Here is a 25,027-nt window from a genome sequence, read left to right as displayed (position 1 = left end):
AACTTGTACAAAGATCTTTGTTGTTGGAATGGCTATAAGGCCTATGTTCTTAGTGTAGCATTCACACAACCAGCAAACATACACAATGGATTATTAATTGCAACCACAACAAATCAATTTTTCCAAATGCCAATTGATTTCTGACAATGCTGGATGTTAACTAGTCTAAAAGGCTCATGCCCATTCAGAAAACATTGTTGTTTAGCATTCAACCGACACTCTATATATGAGGTCAAGGAAGGATTTATCCTCTGCTCTCCAAGTGCATAGAACTCAACTCAATAAATAAGCACACACTCTCTCTCTCTCAGCGCTCTCTGCTTTCAATGGCTTATGTTTGGTATAGTGTTGCTAGAGCCAATGTCCAATAGACTTGGTTTTTTTTTTCCCTACTCTGAGAACTACTGAGCCATAACTACTCTGTGCCAAAAGATTTTAACACTCCAATTCTCATTATTCAAAAGTATGAACTATGTTTTCCAGTGATGATATACGCATATATCAACGCACCAATGTCACAACATTGCCAATGCTTGTCTCAACGAAATCTCACTGAAAGACAATACAAGAGAGATAGAATGTTTACTTTGAATTATGGAGGCCAAATGCCAATTCTGTTCACAAGAGGGGTTCTTAAACAATTCAGATATATGTATGCGCGCATTTGTGTCTGTATGTGTGCATGCTAATCCAGTGTAATACATAACAGAGATGCTCATGCTGTCCTCAATGTTTACGTTTCAAGCATCGGCATACATATGGATATAGACCACTAGCCTTTATTATACTGCTATAGCAATCAACAATAGACTATTCTTCAATTTCAGAGGAATCATTTCAATTGTGTATTGTTGTCAATTCAACCACAAATGTAATAACTTTCTGTGGCATCAATAAACAACATCAATACTCTCCTTCATGTAAATGTGACGCATCATTGAAACATGTAAGTTCAATTTCAGAACAACATCCAATTACCATTGCTACTCCAACAATAAAGCAATAATTGAGAGAATGAAATGAAGAAATGACGTGCCAAACTTTTGATACAAGACAACCCAATAAACAAACATAAAAAGTGTTGGACTTTGAGACACAACATTAACAGAAATAAGAATCAATGCATTTCTGGCTTAATTAATCAATTCAATTGTTGTCTTCAGCCAACCAATCAATACCAAAGGGAGAGATGACACACTTCTCAGAGCACAGATCGAAACCCAGGGGTGCGTACATTCCTCGTACAGCCTCAAACACCAAGAAAACATTGCACCCTCATGGTTCGGATGTGTATGGCCTTCAAGTGTTGTTTACTCGCTATGTACAAGCTATAGAAGAATATGGCTGTGGAGAAGAATCAATCACTATGTATGGCTTCAATAGTCACAAGATTTGTTGCTCTTCATGTTCATAATTAGAAACATAGCTAAGCAATTGCCACAGCCATTGATTTCAAATTCAGAAAGAAATGGGTCATTGCTAATACAGAGCTGTTGGCATCCACCATAAACTAATGGGAATAAAACTATAAGTGAAATTAATAGAATTAGAGTTCTAAATGCATCTCCAAACCATTACAATAACCACAGGCAGCATTTCAAATATAGAGAAACACCAATAACAAGCATAGCAACTAACACAGCCACAGAGAAATCCCATCACACAGACACTGATTTCCAGATATGAAAGGAAAAAAACAGCATTGAATGGCTGCTCAATTTTCATTTCAGAAATCTCCAGTTACAATGAAGTGAATGGCTCTTGTACATCCTCTTCTCTTGGCCAGCCAAAAAGAAAAGCCCTTCGAAAGTAAAGTTACAGTAAGATACAAGAGAGATAGGGTGTAATGGAAAGGCCAAGAGACTTTTCTCTCCTAGTTTCATTTTTTAAGTTTTACTGAATTCTTGTTTTCCCTCTCCTCTGTCTCAATCAATTGCTCACCTTTGCATTGCCCTTTATGTTTTCCTACCCTCATTAATTGCTGAATTGCACTTAGGTATTAAGTGTTACAACCATTGTCTTGTCCAAGTCCATTTCAAATCATGTGCACAGCTATTATTCTTCCTGCAGACTGTCATGCTCCTTTTGTTTCTTCTGCACGCCGACATTCATCATGCACCTTCATACATGCCTCTCATTCTGCATTCTCACTCCATCAGTGATCCTCTGCATTGCCTCAAAAGGACATAAATCTAGATGCTCCTGCATCATTTTGAGATTAGAATACCATTCATATGAGAGTTCCTCTAAATACATGATGAGGTACTTGAAATAAACACAATAAGAGATGTCCAAGACTCCAAACTAATGAAGAGAAATATCAACGAAACAACATTAGAAGCTTTTTATATCTACTACTCTGAAGAACAGCTCAATATGCTGATAAAATCATAGCCGTTGACAAAACAGATACGATGTAACAGAAGCTATTTAAATGCAATTTAATATACAACGTCCACTCTTCAGACTTGTATTATGACTATAAATGGATTAACTTAATTTTAAAAGATGCTTAGGAACAAATTTTGGAGCAATATTGATATAAAAACACACATGAAACTTGTTATTCTTGCAGCCAATCATTGATAGACATATAATGGCCTCCATTGTGAAAAGATTACATCATTATTGTTACATCCCAGCTACATTGACTTCTCCGCGCCTTAAATAATTTGCTCCTAGCAAGCTTACTGGTTACCATGCTGAAAAATCCTTGAACTCTGTTCTGGAGCTCGTCAGTTTCCTTCTCTTGCTAAAACCATTTTCATCCTTCTGTTCTTCTGAAGGAGAATTTTCCACAGGCTGCTCAGCTGTTCTTGCCTTTAAATACTTTCCAACTCCATTACCAGTAGCAGAAGGTGCACCTCCCAAATTTGGATTGCTATACCAAGATCCAACTCTTTCCTGAAAGAAAGACAATGTAAATTAAAAAATTCACAGTATTGCATATTTATTTTATTTCCATGACCATAGGAAAAGCAACACACTCTGAAAACAAAAAATCTTACACTTTCAACATCAGCAAGTTCCTCCTCTTTCTTCTCTGTGTTCTTTTCTTCTTCCTCATCTGGCTCATTGTAAGGATTAACAAAAATGGTTATTCTGTTGATTTTAATTTCTTCCTGCATATAAAGCATCAAAAAGAAACGAAAAAAAAATCAGTTATATGCTAAATATCATCTACTGTCTGAGTCATATCAGAAGCATCTAAAATTCCATCGTTAAATCAAATTCTAGATCCTACAGTTTGTTTGATGAATCATAATCAGTTGAGAGTATTCCATATATTCCAACAACTTAATGATCTTATATGTGAATAAGACTGGAGGAAAATATGATAACAGGGTGCCATATTTTATTGAAATGTGGCATAGAAGCTAGCATACATAACTGGGTAACAAACTACCTAAGAATGATGCAAATCAAACTAGTAAATAACTTATAAAATACTAGATTTGTAATTCCCTGTTTACAAAATTGGAAAACAGGAAATATAAATTCAATAATAAATAAATGAAACAGCACAGTGCAAATTTCAAAAGGAACAATTTCCTCAAATTAACAGAATAGCAGAAAAGTGTAAGAATCCTCCCCACCCTGTACCTCTTTTGCTGCATTTATAAATCAAATCTGTAATGTAAGCTAGAGAAAAAATTTAGATGAATTAACAAAATCCGAAATTGAGCACAAGGATGGTCAAAATTAAGAAACTTTAAGCCTCAATGAGATGCAGAATCTCTGTAAGGAAGATAGCCGCTTATTGGATTATATTTAATGCTCCATGGGAAAGTATACCCCACGTTCCCTGCTAGCCAGATAAGAAGGATCGGTGGGCTTCACACTCACTGGCATCCCAGTCTCCAGGGGATGGCAAAGGACAGCCATGGGAAATCCTCCATCAAAATGGGTAGTCCAGGCACATCCCATGCAAACAGGGACACCCATCCATCCCCCCAATCCCACAGGCGACTTCTGGGAGGGACACTAAAAACATACATATAAATAATTGTAAAAGAAGCCCCCTGTGGGCACTAAAAACATAAATATAAATAATTTTAAAAGCCCCCTGTGGGCACTAAAAACAGACATAATTAAATTTTAAATACACACACATCCCAGTGGGGCAGCTCAATTGGTGATCGAAGTAATGTGAAAACTGAGAGATCAAAGTTTAAATCCCCTGTCTGTGACCCAGTTTACGGAGAGGAGGGCAGGCTGTAGACCCCAAGAGGCTTACTAGTAGTTACGTGTCAGGCGGGCTGCTGGGTTCCTCTGGGATACAAAAACACACACACACATTCTTTTCTTTTAACATCTGAATAGTGGTGGGCATTACCCCACCAATTTAAGGTATGCCAACCCTCGCAAAAGCCTAAAAAACCATTCCATCAATGATAAGCACAAGAGAAAATTTTAGAGCATCAAAATCGCACTTTCAGCAGCGGTAGAGCAACTTTAGACAATTTTGGAGCTTCAAGCAATAGAGTTTACAAATTACAATGGAGACAGTTGAGAGGACAACCATAGAATGAATACAATTCCTGTTACCCCTCATATGGCAGAAGGTAATTTTTGTGATTTTCATCACCTGACAGGATCTTCAAGATAGCATATTGGGCTGCTGATGAACTTGAGTTTAAACATTCTTATTTAGCTCAGAGATGATGCTTTTCTTCCTTGAGTTGGTGCTTTGGATACAATGAGATCTGTTGCTCCTTTCTGATGGATTGTCATGACTTGGTTCTCTCTTCATGGTTGCACATCTTTGGTTGATGGAGCTTTCGGGTTATGAGTTTATGGTTTCACTTGATGCCTTAATTGATGGTTCTGAGATGCTTTTTGATGCTATGATATATCATTGGAGAATGTTGTTCATGGTTAGCCTAGCCTGGCACTCATGCATCTCACTTGTGGAATGTTGATTTGGGGTAGCATTGGATGTGCTCTAAACCTCAAATTTTGCAGGGAGGCTTGGGTATTAATCTAATCAAGGGTGAAACTTCTAGAAAAAGCCATGGATCAAGCGAAAATGATCTGAGCCTTTGATTATGTTTTAATCTAGACCGTTGGTTGCCCAACTGTAAGATATAATAAGGGGCTTGAGGGTCATTTGGAAAACACACATAGAGATAGAGAAAATCGATTTTCTGAAGTGAGAAGTTCTCAGGAGGAAAAATCGATTGAGGAAATCTCTTGCAATTGATGGACAAGGATAGCAGCTTCCGGAGAGAGAGATTGTCATTTGGAGATACATCTACAGAGAGAGGCAGTGAGTGATCCAAAACCCTTGACGCAGAGGTTGACGCAGGGTCAGAAGGGCCACACAGAACCATCGCAGAGGGAGAGAGAGGAGTTTGAAATCTGTAGAGGAATTTGTTGTGAGACTGGGAGGCATAAATCGAATCTCCTGGGCAGCAGATAGACCAGCCAAAGAAGTGACACAACACCCATAGAGCTTGACGCTGGGCTGACACAAAGACAACGCAAAGGCAGCTAGAAAAGCAAGGGGGTAGTCAGTTTGTGGCTGGATCAACCAGGATTTCTCAATTATTGTGTGAGGTAAAACTCACAAAGCTTTTGCCAGTATTTATCTCTGTAACTGAATCACCCTATGAGGTATTCAATGATGTATTCAGAATTTGCTACTGCTTAATAATAATAAACCCTCAGAGTTGCTGCACTGGTTTTCCCGCATTGGGTTTTTTCGGGGACTATTTGTCCAAAAATAACTATGTCCTATGTGTTGTATTTTTCTTTCTTGCTCAGTATTTTGTTTCCGCATATATGTTAATTGAGTGAAGGTTACAGATGTATTTTCTTCGATATTTACCGTAGAGCACAGGAAATAACTTGCATGAATTAACAAGTAGGAGAAGTAACATCAGTTTGCTGCAGTAGGGGTTCCTCTAGTGGAATTTTCACATGGTATCAGAGCTAGAGCAAGTGAGACAAGAAGAGCAGAACCGGAAACCCCAATGTTGAGCAAAAGGGGAAATCGAAATGCTGCAGGAGGCAGCAAGTCGAAACCCCAAAGGGGTTGCGCAATTCTAGCTGGAGGCTCGAAAATTCGAGGTAGTCTCTCTTCGAGTGAGTTGACGGAGAGAAAGAGCTTCCAAATCGAATTTTGTCATGGCAAAGGGAGTAGCGCTGAGTCTCAGCGTGAGGAGTAGTTGGTGGGATGCAGATTTTTCAGTGGGTAGTTTTGTCAGGCTAAAAGTCGTCAGAAGAAAGAAGAAGAGCATAGTGAGGGAATACTTCTTCAGTGATTTCTTGTCGAGGAAATCAGCATTTCTCAATTGTTGAGCAGCAGAGGAGTAGCAGCTTACCAGCTCCATCAGGGAGTGCATAAGGCAGCCTAAGAGCTACGCAGTAGGGAGAAAGTGGGAGCTGTTCGACAGTTTTCGGAGGATATGGCAACCAATGGCTTGAGGGATTAGGACAGGTTGGACTAAGCTTCCAACTATACCATCTGGAAGGCTAGGATGATTTTCCTTCTAGATGAGCATGCCCTCAAGATGTACATTGATAATGTGGTAGTTGTCCCAGCGAATGAAAATCCGCTGAAGAAGTATAGAATTGAGATGGCTAGGGTGAAGAGGATGATCCTGGATGGAGTCAAGGATCACGTGGTATGCCACGTTGAAGCAAAGTGACCGCTAAGGAGATGTGGGATGCCTTGGCCACATTGTATCAGGGATCTTCCAAGCAGCGGAAGATGTTCTTAGAGCAGAAGCTGAGATCTACTCAGATGCAGAAGGGGGAACATGTGCATCCATTCCTCATGAAACTGAAGGAGACCCATGATGAGCTATCAATTGCAGGACATACACCTCAGGACTCGGAGTTAGTGAGACTAGCTTTGAACTCCATCTTAAATGATTGGCAAATATTTGTCCAGAGCATCCTAGGCAGAGCAGCATTGCCAAATTGGGATGAGATGTGGGAAGCTCTAAAACAGGAAGAGCTGAGGAGAGACTTGCTCAAGGTCAAACTTGACAGGAGCAGCAGCAGCAATGGGTCGAAGCCCAAAGTGGAGGAAGAGGATAACGTAGCCCTTGCATCGAAGGGGCAGCAAGGGGCAATAGAGACGAAAGAAGGACATCCCCAAGGTGAAGTGCTTCAGGTGTGGCGAGATGGGCCATTATGCATCCCAGTGTCCTTTGAAGAAAAAGGACAAGGATGAGAAGCATGATCCTAAGGTTGCAGTTGCGAAGATCGACGAGGAGTTCGCCATGACAGTCGAGATACCTCCAGGAGGGAGGTGGGTTGATATAGAGTTGTACTCAGGAGGACTGCAGATGGGCAGGATCCTTGAGGAGCCCACCTCTTGGATCGTCGCCTTGCTATGGGAGCCCATGATCAGTAGTAGCGGGATGGTGGAGTTTTAGTTGGTGCCATGAAGTGTTTATTCGACAGATGCAGTGACTAAAAGAGCTAGAGACTAAGCAGCGCAATGCAGAGAGGCAGCAGTGCAGGGAGGCACAGTGCAGAGCTTCAACAATGCAGTGGCTTCAGAGGCAGCATGGGACTAACAACAGTCAGGATTTCGGCATCGAGGTGTATCTGTTAGATACTTGTCCAGTTTTGGGTGTTTTCAGTTGCTTCTCTCAGCAACTGAGTTGTAGTGCAGATGCAGTGTTGGGAGGAAGGACCAGCAGTAGCACGGATGTAGAGGGAGTTGTAGTAGCATTGGCAGTAGCAGTGTCAAAGGCAGCAGTACAGTAGCAGCAGCAACGCAGTGGTTGGTGGACAACAGGTCAGATATCAACAACCCAGAGACAATGCTTCAGAGTCAGAGCACTATGCAGAGAGGCAGTGTATTACTAGAGCACATTCCTCGCTAAGAGGGAGTGTTGATTTGGGATAGCATCAGATGTGCTCTAAGTCTCAAATTTTGTAGGGAGGCTTGGGCACAGGTATTCCAAAGAACCTAGAAAGCGTTTTGGGAAATTCCACCTAGAAGTGATTTTATTCAAATAATTAATATTTTTAATGGGGTTCCTAAGTCTAAACTTAGGAAAATTAAAATATTAATGGGTATTAATCTAATCAAGGGTGAAACTTCTATAAAAGCCATGGATCAAGCCAAAACAATCCGAGCCTTTGATTATGTTTTAATCTAGGCCATTGGTTGCCCAACTGGAAGATATAAGAAGGGACTTGAGGGTCATTTGGAAAACACACACAGAGATAGAGAAAATCGATTTTCTGAAGTGAGAAGTTCTCAAGAGGAAAAATCGATTAAGGAAATCTCTTGCAGTTGAGGGGCAAGGATAGCAGCTTCCGAAGAGCGATTCTCAATGGGAGATACATCAACAAAGAGAGGCAGTGAGTGATCCAGAAGCCTTGACGCAGAGGCTGACGCAGGGCCAGAAGGGCCACGCAGAACCAGCGCAGAGGGAGAGAGAGGAGTGAAATCTGTAGAGGAATTCGAATTTCAGAAGTCGGGAGCCGGGGTGTGAGACCGGGAGGCAGAAATCGAATCTCCTGGGCAACAAATAGACCGACTAGAGAAGTGACGCAACACACAGAGAGCTTGACGTTGGGTTGACACAACCACTGCGCAGAGACAACACAGAGGCAGCCAAAACATTCTGGGGGTATTCAGTTTGGGGTTGGATTAGCCAGGATTTCTCAGTGATTGTGTGAGGCAAAACTCACAAAGCTTCTACCAATATTTATCTCTGTAACTTAATCACCCTGTGAGGTATTCGGTGATGTATTCAGAATTTGCTACTGCTTAATAATAATAAACACTCAGAGCTGTTGCACCGGTTTTCTCGCATTGGGTTTTCCAGGGACTATTTGTCCAAAAATAATTGTGTCCTATGTGTTGTATTTTTCTTTCTTACTCAGTATTTTGTTTCCGCATATATGTTAATTGAGTGAAGGCTATAGATGTATTTGCTTCGATATTTGTTGTAGAGCACAGTAAATAACTTGCATGAATTAACAAGTAGGAGAAGTAACATCAGTTTACTATAGTAGGGGATCCTCTTGTAGAATTTTCACATGGAACACCTTGATAGCTATTCATATTGATGGATCAAAAGTGACATGGTGTGATTCTAGTTTATGATGGTGTTTGTCACTAGGAACGGTGTAACACATGGTCCCCTCTTATTATGACTTTGGCTTATAGTGGGGCTTACTAGGGGATATCACTTCTATTTTTCATGCTACAAAACCTTTATGGAGCATACCCCTAATTGGCACATATGTCGAGGCAATTTATTATTATTTTATATGGGGCCATCCCAATCATCAATCCATTACACATTTACCTTTGATGGATGGCTACCATAAAGTTACATTATGAGAAATAGATGAAGAGGTGAATTATATAATGGGATCATCCCCTTCAAGCCTTTACTACTTTGTTTTACCCGTATGTTTGGAGAATGGCAAATACATTGAGGTAAACCAAGCATTATTTTAATAATGGGCCAACCCCTTCATGCACCTTAGACCATACAACGAAGATAACTATATGTATGCCCACTTATTAAAGTATTATAAGTCGACTAAATGAACTAATCATTGTATGGGGGTGACATCATTTTAGAGAACATATGCTAAGGATTCCACGGATTGAGTAAGCCAACCTTCTTAGCCCCAAATTATTTATTTATGAGCCATGCATGGAGCCTTCATTTTGAGACACAATTTCTTGCCTCCCCTCGCCATGGCTTGATGTCACATTCTTTTAACTCATGCAACGACTTGTTTTACATGAGTTGGACATGGTATGTGTTAGAAAATTAGAAAGGTAGAAAGATTTTCTTATATAGATAATTACTTGTGATTAATTTTATCTTTATATTCTTCTTTTATCTTTTAGTTCATCAAGCAATTACCAAAACAATAGCACAAAGACACCATATATATTTAGATATCAAAGTTTATCGAGTCCCTAAATAGATCTATATCCATCACTTTCCTTGTATCCTTCTCCATAAAAATTCCATAGCCTTTCCCCCTGTAGCAATGTATCGAAGTTTGGACATAAAAACAAATTATCTGATTATCCAAGGTTCAAGGTTGATCGATCTTCCGCAACAAATGTAGGTGTGAGTAGAGGAAGTGGGTCTTGGTTCGAACTACTCCCTGCCCATTATTAGTTAGAATGTACTTGATCGATCTCATGGAAGACGGCCCTCAATCTCCTGTCACCACAATCCTTTGGCTAATAGGCAGACAGCGAGGGCAAAACCCCTATCTAGGGGAAAACCTAGTCAACAACTCTTCCTTAATAACTTCTTTGAGATAATCCAAGACTCTTGACCTAGACCCAGGTTTCATCCACACCAATTCAGCGATTTCTTCCTTCTTGCATATGATAACCCTTCAATAGCAACTTCGACCTAGAAGCAGCAACTTGCAATAGCGACTTCGACCCAACAACTAGCAACAACTTGCAATAGCAGCTTCAACCCAACAACTGGTAGTAGTAGCAGCAACAACTTTGACTAGACAAGAAAGACTTTGATATCCTAGAGGAATCCACCTTAGAGAGAGAGAGAGCCCAAAATTTCGATTTTGCCTTTTCCTTCCTCTTTCTCCAATTTCGCACTCCTTTTGCCTTCCTTCTTTACTTTGCACTTTTCCAGCTCTTTCTTCTAGATATCGAACTTGCTTGAGAGAAAGTGAATTGCTCCAAATGAATTCGAACTACTCCAATATATAGGCTTCTGGTGAGGTCGAATTACCCAGTTTGAGGCCAACTTGATCTCCTTGAGGCCGACTTGGTGTGGAGGTCACATATAGCTTATTTTACTCAATATTAATTCTTTTTACATGATTCAAAAGCCCAAGAAGGGTCTCTTTGAATGGACAATGACTCTACTGACTCAGAACAAATCCTAGAAGTCCTCAATGGGGACTTTGACCTAAAACATGATGACCCAAGCATGAAACCCATGCTTTAATAAGTCATAATATTAATAATAAAAAGATTTTCTTCATTCTTTTGATAAATACATTTCATTGTGACCAAACCTAGTTACATTTTTCAACAGTATGGGCCATCTTTAATTGAGAAGATTCAAGCTTACATCAGCAAGGTGTCGTACAACACTTTGGGGTGACATCATCCAAGAACCACCTTTTGTTATGGAAACATGTCTTCATGCAAGAATTAGTGGTGCCATTCAACATGAGCTACATGTGGAGCCACTTTCAAATGAAGATTCGTACAACACGTGTGGGGACAATTTTTGGAGTTGCCTTATTTCTTCATCAAGTTAAAGCCATGGTTTCTAAAAGATGTACGTAAAATTTATGTGGATTTATAGCACCAATAGAGTGATTTCTCTTATACCTGATGGGGGTCCACATTTAGAGAGTTATCACACGTTTTTGAGGTTAGTTAGTGGATCAATTGCTTTGAAGAGGTCATTATATTCTTGTGTATTTTTGGAAGGGTTTTTAGCTATACCTCGTTCCTTTATTCAAGAAAAGAAATATTATTTTTATAATATATGCCAATGAGTTTCTTGTTCATTGAATTAGGTCTAGCACATGTTAAAGACTTAAAGTGCTATAGGTGAGTCAAATAGTCAAAAGAAAATATTGAAGACCTTAAGGGCATGATGCATCATGTATATGTTTGTATAAGAGTCAAAGAATACTCCTCCCAGCAAAGTCAAGTCTCCTCCAAAGCAAAGACACCATCAAAAGAAGCCAACCGAAGCTAAGACAGCAAGTCGGCCTAAAGGAGGGACAATCCTCTATATATAGAGGTTGTCCACTCCTCTAAAGATAACATACTCATCTCTCTGAAATCTGCAAAGTAAAAGAGGCAAGTAAAGGGTAACGAAGGACGAAGAAGAGGTCTCCAAGTGCAACGAAGAAGGTGAAGCCTAGACCGAAGTCAAGAGGACTGTTTTCTAGGGTAGAAAACAGTCACACGTGCGAGAAACAGAAGCATTCCTACAGGCATAACCGCAGCAACATAACAGTCCTATATTCATCTTTGTTTGGGCTAGAACATAGGCCTAAAGGGCCTCCCACCCAAGCGAAGAAGTAAGGAAGAAAAGCGAAGGTAATAGGGTTGTTCTAAAGCCTAACACAGTCACACGTGCAAAGAGAAGGAGGTTGTCTCTACTGGTATAACATCCCTCCCATTATAGTCATACAAGTTCATTGGTTGGTGAAGAGAAGGAAGGGATCATTATAAGTAAAGAGTCTCATTCAAGGTATCTCTTCTAGAGTAAGTGTATTAAGATCTAACAACAGATGGAAAGAGGACAAAGTGTCGGAAGAAGGAAGACTAAGTGTTGGGGAACAAAGTGCAAAAAGGAGAAAGGACTTGACTTGTGCTTGGAGGACATTCTAGTCAAGGGTCTAGGGTTTGGCATTGATCAATAAGAAGCTTCAATAAGAGAAACTTACTAAAGGGTTTTCCTCTTAAGAGAAGAGAGGTTTTGGCCCTGGCAGAGAGCCAACATCTTGTGTTCTCGTTCTTATGTTTTTGGTAGCAGTTTGATGCAGTACACACACATGCATTAATAATAAGAAGAAGAAGATTAAGCTAACAAGAAAAAGTATAAAGACTTCACAAATTGTTATCAAGTCAAGAAGAATCACACTACACCTAATTGCCCTTGGTTCTTCAACATGGTATCAGAGGTAAGGTGACACATCAAGGAAGGGCATCTCAAGAACACTCATAAGGTGACTCATCAAGGAAAGATATCTCAAGACATCTACAAAAGTTGAAGCATCTAGCCAAAAAGTCTCAATCACTTCAAGGACAAGAAGGTCTACCATCTATCTTTCATCAAGGAAGACTACAAAGCAAAAAGAGCAAATCAAAGGAGGACCTACATCAAGCTACAAGCCATCAAGCACATTTCATCATCAAGCAAGTCCACTTGGAGAAAGCAACTTGAAGAACATCAAGATCTAACGAAGGCAAGCCATCAAGTCTTCAAGGAGAAAGCAAGTCCACTACATCTCAAAATCTATCAAGTATATGTCCCCTTCTGAATATATGAAGCAACAAACCCGATAGCTTGTTGACTTAAACATAAAAATACACAGGAGTATTTGTAATAATAATTTATTATATATATAAAATGTACAAGTGATGATGAATGTTACAATGGGGACCTGCATATATACCTACGCAGGTGTCTTTTCGTGACTAGGCATGTCTTTTAGACATGCCTTTTCACTTTAACTAATGACTATTTAACATAATCATTATTTTGTTTATTTATTATTTACATTATTTATTTTTATTTGATTTCATGTAATTTATATTCGTAACGTTGCCTTTTCCTTCAAAAACTTTGTCCTCAAAGCTTATTGTTGACAATTTTCTTCAACGTAATTGCGAACAATTTTCTTCATTTTTCTCTCGTCATTTTTTATAAATGTAACAGTCCACAATTTTCCTCATGTTTGTCATCTCGACATGTATTTTTAATTATTTAAATTATGTTAATTTGATTTTATAATTGTTTATAGAGCAAGATGCATTAATAAGAAAACGGAGAAGATTAAGCTAACAAGAAAAAGTATAAAGAGTTCACAAAATTGTTATCCAGTCAAGAAGAATCACACTACACCTAATTTCCCTTGATTCTTCAACACTTATGTGAAATGCATTTCGTACAGACTAGAACACATTTCAAGTGTGTTTTAGCATTTCAATACAGAAACATGACTAGTATGAAAGGGGGGAGGTATGTTTCCTGCAACATAGACCCTAATCCTAGTTTATTTAAAGATGAAGAACACCATTATTTGACTCACTTCTGATCGAGCACTTGTGTTGTGAGACGTGACTACTTGGAGGTTTCAAAGTTATAGGAAAGAAAGTTAAGTCAAAGTGAGACTAGCATTGATTTGTCAGTGTTGTGGGTTGGTCTCAGTGAATATAGTATCTACATTGGTAGTCTACATATCATCTACAGGTGTGGACGTGATTTCAAATTGAATCTGTGTGCCCTCTCAGAGGTAATTTTTTTCAATCCCTCCTTGTCTCTCTTCAACTTGCACTTTTCTAGCAAATAAGGGTAGGGTTTTTTGGTTGCAGATTTATTTCCATTGTTAGAAATCTATTCTCATGGCTCCTAAGAATTTGAAAGACCCTGTATGGAACCATTGCCAAATGGTTCATGGGAAAAATGTACACAACCAGAGTCAATAGGAAATCAACGAGGGTGGAATACATAGAGTGAAATGTCGCTTTGCAAGCATACATGAAGTTAAACCATGTCAAAAATTACCGGATGATATAAAATCCCAAATGTGAGCCATTGTTGAAGTTGTTCTGACAAAGCCACCAATACAACAAATGCATGTTGAGACAGGAAGGCGAGATCCCCATGCATGAAAACGAAAGTGGCAATGTAAACCCTAGTTATGAATCCTCCTCCACTTCCCCCTTAAGGATCCCTTTATATTCGTTCCTCCATCTCCAGTTGATGATGGATCTCCATCAAGGATTAAGAAAATTGATGGGGTTTTAGCAACCTATACCACCCCTAGTTCTCAGCCCACCATTGATAGCAAATGGAGGAAGCAACTTTCCAATACATAGATATATGGTGGTATCATTCAAATATTCCTTATTGAAATTTCCAAATAGACCACAATTAATGCAAAACAGAAATTTTACCTCTTTGACAAGAGGTTTCCCGTATCTTAACCATGTGAATTTTCAGCCTTAGGTCTGTTATCAAATAGGCTATAAAACAGCAGCAGAAAAGATACAATATTTCATTTTCTAACACCAAAATCTTCTAGGAAATCCAAGGAGAAAAGATACCAAACCATCTAGATAAGTTTCAGCCCTTTAGGGCAACTTATCCCACATAAACCAGATCCGAAAATCCATTTTTGCGGCAGTAAAATATAAGATATAGCAGCAGCAATATAGTCCCTTCAATGGTGGCATCAAAACACTTCACAAATTGTCCTTTCACTTATGTCAAATCATCATAACATATATAGCTGTAAATAGCAATACATGAAGAACATATGTGGTTGAAGATCAAATATGGAAATTGCATAGGTTTTGGACATTAAAATTTCTTTAATATGATGAAGATGAAGTTCATGTACATACCATAGCCTTCTCTCAAGGCTAGTACAAACCACCAGCTCTCCAAAACCCTAGCTAGGGAAAACAATGAAAACCCTAGCTCAACCAAGGAGCTACAACATGCAAGAATCACTCCAACAAGTCCTCCAAGGCAAAACGTTCGCTTATCTTCTTCTCCACCAAATATACCCTAGTCTTTTATCACAAAACATTAATTTCATTCCCTTCAAGGGATAAACCCTATCCCTAGGCTTCCAAGTGTTGAATTTTCTAAGTTTACTTAGTTTAGAAACCCTTAATACACTTTTTCTGATTTATTCCTACCTACTTGTTATTTTTCTTTAACAAGTTATTTACAAAGTAAACACTGAAAATAAACACCAGTGCATGCTCAACATATTACAGATCAGCAACTAAAAGAAACAAGAACAAACACACCACATGACACCATTATTTTTGGACCAATGTCCCTGGAAAAACCCAATCCGGGAAAATCAGTGCAGCAGTCTGAGGGTTTTCTTATTAAGCAATATCAGAGTACCATCTGGGTGTCGAAACTAGCCTACCCAATAGAGAATTTCCTTAGCAGCTATACCTCACAGTTTGAGAGAAATCTCCTGGCTGAAACCCTGGAAAATCCTTCCCGCAGCTCTTCAGCACAAAACTGCTCTACAACCCCACCGTCTGCCTAATCTGGACTGCGTCAGCCCATCTCTGTCTCACGTTGGCCCTGCGTCAGCCCCTCTGTCTCACGCTGGCCCTGCTTCAGCTTTCTAGGACTCTGCGTCAAACACGCTGGCCTCTCTAGTGCTCTACGCAACTCTTGGCTGCCTCTGCATGGCCCTGCGTGAGCCCTTGCTAGCTCTGCGTCACTCTCCTTGGCTACTACGCTGCTCTCCCGACACAATCTCTGCCTTCTCTGTTTCTTTGTACTCAATGCCCCTCAGCTGCTCTCCCGATCACTAATTCTATCTCTCTTAGCAAACCCCGCTCTAGGGAATAGAATGACTGATCATCCTGGCGTAGTATTCTCCAAGTGACCCTCAAGCCTCCTCTTATACTTTTCCTGTTGACATCTCAACGGCCGAGATTAAGTCCCTAATCAACGACTAAGATTAGATCTGGCTTGATCCATGTCTTTTGGACCACTCTAACACATATTCATATTAATACACATTAATATTTTATTTTCCCTAAGTTTAGACTTAGGGACTTCATTAAAAATATTTATTATTTTAATATCTCCTGATCTATTTAGAATCTGCCCAAACCCTTTCTGGGTATTGGAGATCTCATGTGCCCCAACCTCTCCACCAAATTTCGTGGCTAGAGCACATCCGATGCTACCCCAAATCAACACTCTCTCTTAGTGAGGACTGTGCTCTAGCAATACTCCTCATTGAGTATTACTTTGATCATCCGGCATCGGTACCTGTGTTGATGCTAGGCCTTCCTGCCCAACATCCTCTGCACTACTGCATCCTGTACAGCTGCCCATAGTTCTGCCACTGCCACTGTTGCATATGTACGACAGCTCCCTCTGCATCCGTGATGCTGCTGGTCCTTCCTCCCAACACTGCATCTACACTGCACCTCCTCTCATTATGTTGCATCGCGTTGCCCACTGCTGCACTGCAACTTAATTACTGAGAAGTAAGTAACTAATCTCCCAACTAACCTCCCTGTTTGATCCAGGTGGATGTTGGTGGCCACCCACCTATCCCATTTGGAGCCGCACAACTGTCTCTTTCAGCTTTTTCAATTTCCTAAATTGTAGCAGTTTACTATTTTTAGCAGTTTTTCGGGTCCTGAACTTCCAGAGTCGTTTTGAGGCCCTAAACGACGTTTTTTGGGAAATAATGTTGCCTCCCAAAGTTGTAGTGCTTGGATAGATCTTTCTAACGAGCTATTGTACGCGTCAAACGGAGATCGTATGCCAAAGTTACGACCCCGGGAAATTGATGTACCAATTTACCCAAACGGGGCCCACAATTTGACGTTTCATCTTCTAGGGTTAGGTTTTGGGATGTGAAGGGTTTTCCATTGTTTCTCAACAATAAATAGGCCTTCGAGCCTCATTGTAACACAATTTTAGAACAGTTCAGAGGCATGTAGCCACCACATCTCTTCTCAGAGATAAGCTACCATCGCCCTAGCTGGTTTATTTCCATTTCTGGTTGTAAGCATATTTCAGTATTTTACATTAATGAAATGAAGTATTATTTCTGTTGCATCTTTATGTATATGGTTATCTCTGTAATTTGTTGCGTTCTTGTTTAAATCCGGATCAGTGGTATCGGAGCGGTCTGCTTTTTCTCTGTTTTTCTTTGCATGTCCCCAACGAGGTCGGGATATAAGGAGTTAGGGCTTGAACTGGTCGAACCTTTGCAAGACCAGCCTCGCAAATCCTGACGGCCTCCCATGGCAGATGAGAAGAGAGACGAGGGAGCAGGAGATCCTATCAAAATTTTGCTCGAAGAAGCCCTCGAGCGGCAAAGGAACGCGATGATGGATAGCTTTGCACAGATCCTTCAGCGGCTACCCAGAGGCGACGCATTGGCTTCCAACAGCTACTCTGGAAACGCCACACCGTTTAAGGTACAAGTTAATTTTGAAATCCACATCTTCGAGGGTCAAATAGACGCAGATGCCGTAGATAAATGGTTAAATCTGCTAGATGGATATTTTTCTGTTCATGAATTTTCAAATCGGGAAAAGATTGTTTTCGCTCTTCTCAAAGCAGCCCCCCACGTCAAGGACTGGTGGGAAACCTATTGCGAGCAGAAGGATGAAAGTACAGGCTCACTATTTTCAGCCGCACCCACTTGGAATGACTTCCGGGATGCCATCAAGGAGCAGTACTACCCTGTTGGAAGCTATGAGGACAAATACATCAAATGGACCACACTGCGGCAGGGACGAGACCAAGATGTGCCGGAGTTCACAAACATTTTTCATACCCTTCGCACACAGTTGGGTATCAAAGATTCTGAGTTGCATCTGGTACTCAAATACCGCGGCTGCCTACACAGATACATCCAGGAAGAGATGGGGTTCTTGAACATCTCCTCACTCAGCACAGCATACTGATACGCTGTCAAAATCGAGCAAAAGTTCAAACAGAAGAAGCGAGACTTTGGATCTGCAAATCCGAAGCCCAAAGGACAAAGCCAAGGCGGGATAACCCAAGACAACCCGTCGAAGCCGCAAGAAAAGAACAATACCACGAAGCCGAAGAAGGACACAGGAAAGTGTGGTGAGTTCCACAAGAGTTCCACTCATAACACAAGTGAGTGTCGGACCAAGCAATCGCTGGTGGCCGAGTTGAAGGCTTCCGAATCAGATGCATGTTCTGACCCTGAGCCAGAACCTGACAAGGGGAATGGCAAAGGGAAGCAGATCATTGATGCGGATCCCAGCGCAACTATTGCCACTGCCAAGATCCAGAAGAATGAACCTACAGATCCAAAAGAGGGGGAGCGTCTTTTCCACTCAGATGTGGGTGAAGGGTTCGCCGCTGCAATTCATTGTCGACAGTGGCAGCCAAAAGAACCTCATTTCAGCAGAGGTCGTGAAGCGGTTGGGCCTACCGACTACACCACACCCCCAGCCGTACAGTATCGGATGGCTTCATGAAGGACGAGATCTCAAAGTTCGCCAGCAGTGCCGCCTTCCCTACAGCATCAAGCCCTTCAAATACGAGGTATTGTGTGACGTTACACCTCTGGATGTTTGTGATGTATTACTAGGCCAACCATACTTGTGGAGGCGACATGCTGTGTATGAGTCAAGCCCTCGCGCTGTCATTATTTCTTTGGATAATTCATTATACAGGATACTGGAGGTAGCCCCACCTACTGCCACCTCTTTGATCACTGCTAAGAAAAGCATCAAGCTCATCTCGTAGACTAGGAAATTTATTTTCTGTCTGGTTCGCTCCCAAAGTAAGGGGAAGATCGTTGCTACATCCATGACCCCTGCAAAAGGTTCCTCCACGCAGCAGCAGCAGCAAAGGGATACAGTCATGACAAGACACAGGAACAACTTCTCCTCACCCACAGGGGTACCACACAAGTTTCAGGTGGGCGAAAAAGTTTGGTTACATCTGCAGAGAGAACGCCTTACCAGAACCCATCAGAAACTCAGACCACTCTGACATGGTCCTTACACCAGTACCAAGCAATGTTTTTAAAACCGGAACCGGTGACCGGACCGGTCCACCTAATGAACCGGTTTACCGACCGGAACCGGTCTAACCGGGACTGGTTTGGTCTAAACGAAGCGGTTTTAGAAAAATACATTAAATAATTATTTTTTAATGGAAAAAACCATTTTTAAGATTTAAAAGCATGATTCCAAGCCAATAGAGACAAAATATGCAAAGATTGCTCATTTATATACCATGTAAAGGTGAATATATCAAAATGGCACCGAGTGCAATACATATCATCGACAAAATACATAAACAATGAGGCTCTAAATGACCTCTAGAGTGCAAAAACAAAGCCTACAAACTATGGGGCCAGTGGCCTACTACAAGACTTCAGTCTAGACTCTACATATATGATAATAGCAATACTATAATAGTGATCAACATTATCACTTGAAGTTGAAACTTCTCATGAGTCTCAGTCATCATGATCAAACTCAGTTGGTTGAGTCTCGACTCCCAAACTTTGCAGTCACAAACTTCTCTATTGGTTCAGTGACTTGAGTCTCAAACTTCTGAAGGTATTCTGCCCTAATATGCCCTATTATTTCATTTGGTGCTCCACATGGCTTTACATGGCCTCCTATCCCAGCCAAGTGTTGCTTGAACCTGTTAATACCCCCTCGTTGAATGGATTTTTGGTAATATTTGCAGATCATTTTGCCATCAATCATATCACAATGAGCCCATGCAGTATCTCTGGCTTTTGGAGGCATGATGACTCCCTGGATGGTAGATCATAGAAGTGAGAAGTTTATAACACATAAAAAAAAATTAATTCATGGACAACAGTCAAATAAGGAATTTTCAAGTGCAAATCCTTACCTGGAAATGCAAACTAGCTTCCTTAGCCTCCTCTTGAAGATGGCAACTCCACTGACAGCTACACACTATCTCCAAAATAGCTCCAACTCCAACTCCAAGATGACTACTTCAGCAAATGCCAAAAACTCAACACTCTCCAAGCTCACAAACACTCACAAACACTCCAAAACAGTTGTGTGAGACAAATGAGAGTGAGAGGGGCCTCTTAAAGGCTTGGAGAGGGTGTTTTTGGAGGGAAAACACCCTTAGTTTCCCCCCAAAACCCCTAAAACACAGTCCGCATACACTTTTTGCATTACACGGTGGGCATGCCTCTAACCGGCCGGTTTGATACAAAACCGGCCGGTTCCGTCCTAAACCGGCCGGTTAGCACCGGTTTAGGGCAAATTTTAGTGAAATGGGCGATTGAACCGGGTTTTTTTGCCGGTTTAGACCGACGCCCTTGCTAACCGGCCGGTTAGACCGGTAACCGGTTTTCAAAAACGGTTTTGAAAACATTAGTACCAAGGCTATGGGCAACAATGCTTTGAAACACAGCATTCCTCCATTCCTTGGCTTGCGCCGAGTGTTCAATGTGGACCGTCGTCGACCATGCTTCCCACCATTTCTGGACACATCAGAGATTGCAGAACAACTCACCAGAGACCCAGCTCAGCAGAAGCTTCCTCATCTCAGGGAGGAACTCAATGCAATGGGGACCATTGCTTCCTAAGGGGGGAGGAATGATCCAGGTGGATGTTGGTGGCCACCCACCTATCCCATTTGGAGCCCCACAACTGTCTCTTTCAGCTTTTTCAATTTCCTAAATTGTAGTAGTTTACTATTTTTAGCAGTTTTTCGGGTCCTGAACTTCCGGAGCCGTTTTGAGGCCCTAAACGACATTTTTTGGGAAATCTGGAGCAACATGATTCATGTTGTCTCCCAAAGTTGTAGTGCTCGGGTAGATCTTTCTAACGAGCTATTGTACGCGTCAAACGGAGATCGTATGCCAAAGTTACGACCCCGGGAAATTGATGTACCAATTTACCCAAACGGGGCCCACAATTTGGCGTTTCATCTTCTAGGATTAGGTTTTGGGATGTGAAGGGTTTTCCATTGTTTCTCAACAATAAATAGGCCTTCGAGCCTCATTGTAACACAGTTTTAGAACAATTCAAAGGCATGTAGCCACCACATCTCTTCTCAGAGATAAGCTACCATCGCCCTAGCTGGTTTATTTCTATTTCTGGTTGTAAGCATATTTCAGTATTTTACGTTAATGAAATGAAGTATTATTTCCGCTGCATCTTTATGTATATGGTTATCTCTGTAATTTGTTGCGTTCCTGTTTAAATCCGGATCATTGTTGGGCTAGAAACACCCACTGACGCTAAAGCTTCCTCTACCGCTAACAAGTGCTCCCTCTCTGACCTATGCATTGTTGCAACAACTCCCTGCATCTCGCACCGTTGCACGCTTCTTTGTGCCATCCTACACTGGTGCAACACTCCTGTGCCTCTTGCATTGCTGCAGCCTGCTAGCTCCGCGTTGTCTCGAGACTCCTGCACTGTAGCTCTCTTTGCCGCTCCATTTGCTTCCGTCTCTACCCACTCAGCCAGTCTTGCTACGCCTCGTCGAGGCTCCCGTAGCAAGGTCTAATCCAAGAGGCTGGGTACCTCGAGGATCCTACCCCTCATCGCCTGTAGTCTGCATGACTATAGCTCAATGTCTCCCCACTTCTGCTCAAGTGGTGCGTGTGCACTCATGGCACAATCATTGTCTATCAAAATTTCCTTCTCTACCCGTGTTGGCGCTGCCTTAGTCTCGGAAGACTCTCCCTTACTCTTCTTCCTTTGGCACTGGGTCGCATAATGACGCATCTCCCCACAGTGGAAGCACTTGATCTTGGAGAGATCTTTCTTCTTCCATTCTCCTGCTTTCACTCAGATGTTAGGGCCACATCCTCCTCCTCCTGCTTGACCTTGATCCCTTTGCTGCTGCTACCTATCTTCGACTGCCGTTTGATCTCTTCTTGATGAAGAGCTGCCCACATCTCGTCCCAAGGTGGGAGAGTCCCTCTGCCTAGGATACTCTGGACAAACACTTCCCAATCCTCTAAGACAACATTCAGGCTATCCTCACCATAAGTTCCTGATCCGGTGTCGCTCCTATAGCAGTCAACTAGTCTCGGACCTCATCTAGTCCTCCGAGGAAGGTGTCAATCAGTTGACCCTTCTTCATCTGATACGACCTCATCTAGTTCTCGAGCAGCATTCTTCTTTGCACAAAAGTATGCTGGTACAAGTTCTTAAGAGCCTCACACATCTCAACTGTCGTTTCCTTCTCGGCTATGTGGTACCACATGATCCTTGACCCTGTCAAGGATAATGCACTTGGCCCTCGCCATCGCCTCTTCGTACTTGTCATTATCATTGGGGTCGACTGGGATAGTTATTACCTTCAAGGTGAAGATCTTGACACAATTCCTGTCAAGCACTGATAAGATTATGGCCTTCCAGACTGCGAAGTTCGATGCTCCATCCAGTCTATCCTGGTCTCTTACCCCGTGTAGTGCCATGACGCTCCTCTACTTCCCTCCTGGAAGTTCTTTGTTCGACTCCTCTGAGTCTCTACTTCCCGTCCAGAAGTTCTCTTCTGGACTTCCTCTGAATCCTGATTTCCCTCCTGGAAATCCTTTTGCCGCTTGTCAAGATGCCCCCTACTCTGATCGTCTTGTGCAACTGCACTTCTAATCTGGGTTCCTCGGCTAGAAACCCTCGGTAACAACTCCTCTGGCCCTGCTCTGTCAGGTACTATTCTGACTACAGTACCTCACCAGCTCCACTCTGCAATATTCCTGCAGCCTTCTAGACCCCAGCAACTGCCTCTCTGTGAACTGCGTCAACCCCTCTCTACCTCACGCTGGCTCTGTGTCACCCCGGATGGGTCTGCGTCAGCCCTAGGATGCCCTCTGCGTCAGCAACGATGGCCTCTCTGAGGCTTTGCGCAGTTCCCGGCTTCTTCTGCATGGCTCTAGCTAGCACTGCGTCACACTTCCTTGGCTTCTGCGCTGCTAGAAATAGCTTTTGTCACCTAGGGACAGCTGTTTTCTGCTGCTATTGCTCCACTCGACTGATGTATTTTAGTCCTCTTATGATCTGCAATCACGCTCTGGTACCATGTTGAAGTTTCTAAGTTTACTTAGTTTAGAAATCCTTCATGCACATTTTCTGATTTATTCCTACCTACTTGTTATTTTTCTTTAACAAATTATTTACAAAGTAAACACTGAAAATAAACACCAGTGCATGCTCAACATATTACAGATTAGCAACTAAAAGAAACAAAGAACAAACACACCACATGACACCATTATTTTTGGACCAATGTCCCCGGAAAAACCCAATGCGGGAAAACCAGTGCAGCTATCTGAGGGTTTTCTTATTAAGCAATATCAAAGTACAATCTGGGTGCCGAAACTGGCCTACCCAACAGAGAATTTTCAAGCAGCTATACCTCACAATTTGAGAGAAATCTCCTGGCTAAAACCCCGAAAAATCCTTCCAGCAGCCCTTCAGCATAAAACTTCTCTGCAACCCCAACGTCTACCCAATCTGGACTGCGTCAGCCCCCCTCTATCTCACGCTGGCCCTGCGTCAGCCCCTCTCTATCTCACGCTGGCCCTGCGTCTGGCTTTCTTGGCCTGCGTTAGCCCCAAGAGGCCCTACGTCAACTTTCTGGGCCTCTGTGTCAAACACGTTGGCCTCTCTAGTGCTCTGTGCAACTCTTCGCTGCCTTTTCTTGGCCCTACGTGAGCCCTTGCTGGCTCTGCGTCACTCTCTTTGGTTGTTACGCTGCTCTCCCGGCACATCTCTGCCTTCTCTGTTTCTTTGTACTCAATGCCCCTCAGCTGCTCTCCCGATCACTGATTCTATCTCTCTTAGCAAACCCCGCTCCAGAGAATAGAATGACTAATCATCCTGGTGTAGTATTCTCCAAGTGACCTTCAAGCCTCCTCTTATACTTTTCTTGTTGACATCTCAACGGCCGAGATTAAGTCCCTAATCAATGGCTAAGATTAAATCTGACTTGATCCATGTCTTTTGGACCACTCTAACACAGATTCATATTAATACACATTAATATTTTATTTTCCCTAAGTTTAGACTTAAGGACTTCATTAAAAATATTTATTATTTTAATATCTTCTGATCTGTTTAGAATCTGCCCAAACCCTTTCTGGGTATTGGAAATCCCATGTGCCCCAACCTCTCCACCAAATTTCGTGGCTAGAGCACATCCGATGCTACCCCAAATCAACACCAAGATACTCCAAGAAGACAAAAAAAAACTAGTGACTCATGAGAGAGGGATTGCATAAATATGAAGACCAAGAATGAGAGAGAAAACTAGTGTGCACTCTTTTCCAAGGTCACATCTCCATACAAGAGTGAATATAAGAATAAGTGAATGAAGTATGAATGATCATCTCCAACTTCTCTTCCACAAGAGTAAGCCCCAGTCACAAGAGTGTCACAAGTGCAAACTCCAACCAAGATGTCCACTTTCCCTTCCATAGCTTCTAGGTTTTCCTGATGAACCCTAACGAATCACTCCAAGAAGACAAGGACAAAGAGAATAGTATGTTGATGATGAACAAGGATGACTCTCTCCATCCTATATGTATATATGGGAGGTAAGGGAGGCCAACAATAAAATGTATGCCTAAGCCTTTATAAGCAAACTACAATAAGTACTTATAGGCCAACACAAGCACTCCACTCCAAAGTACACACATCATGCTCTGAGGCAATGTCATATACAATAAGGGCTCCAAGATGATGTAGCTATACAAAGGGTGTTCACACCCCTCCATCACAAGCTTCCATGGACTCCATCAATCCTCCTAAGCCACGTACTCCATTGGGTCAGTAGCCCCTGGAAATACATTGTCACAT

The 25,027-nt window shown here is 41.8% G+C and overlaps 1 protein-coding gene across 4 annotated transcripts in view; it reads right to left on the bottom strand.

Moving 5' to 3' along the window:
• Nucleotides 1-1,901: 1,901 nt before the first annotated feature.
• The window catches only part of PUB49 (plant U-box 49), a 143,087-nt gene continuing 119,961 nt past the window's right edge, over nucleotides 1,902-25,027 (bottom strand). Inside the window, exons 10-12 of one of the 4 annotated variants that reach the window (XR_016264123.1) lie at nucleotides 3,009-3,122; nucleotides 2,554-2,904; nucleotides 1,902-2,202 (exon numbers count right to left, since the gene is read on the bottom strand). Coding sequence is in view for 2 of the 4 variants with exons in the window: in XM_089446870.1 (XP_089302996.1) it covers nucleotides 2,695-2,904; nucleotides 3,009-3,122 (324 nt within the window). In the remaining 2 variants the exon portion in view is untranslated. Of the gene's footprint in view, nucleotides 2,905-3,008; nucleotides 3,123-25,027 lie in introns of all 4 variants that reach the window. The other 3 variants (XR_016264124.1, XM_089446870.1, XM_089446869.1) reach the window with 3 other exon arrangements.

Source organism: Pinus tabuliformis, chromosome X, assembly GCF_031772625.1.
Source record: "Pinus tabuliformis cultivar Carrire ecotype Pingquan chromosome X, CPIR1, whole genome shotgun sequence".
In the NCBI taxonomy this organism is placed as follows: domain Eukaryota; kingdom Viridiplantae; phylum Streptophyta; class Pinopsida; order Pinales; family Pinaceae; genus Pinus; species Pinus tabuliformis.
The sequence above is the reverse complement of the archived record's forward strand: the minus strand, read 5'-3'. Positions and strand labels throughout refer to the sequence as shown.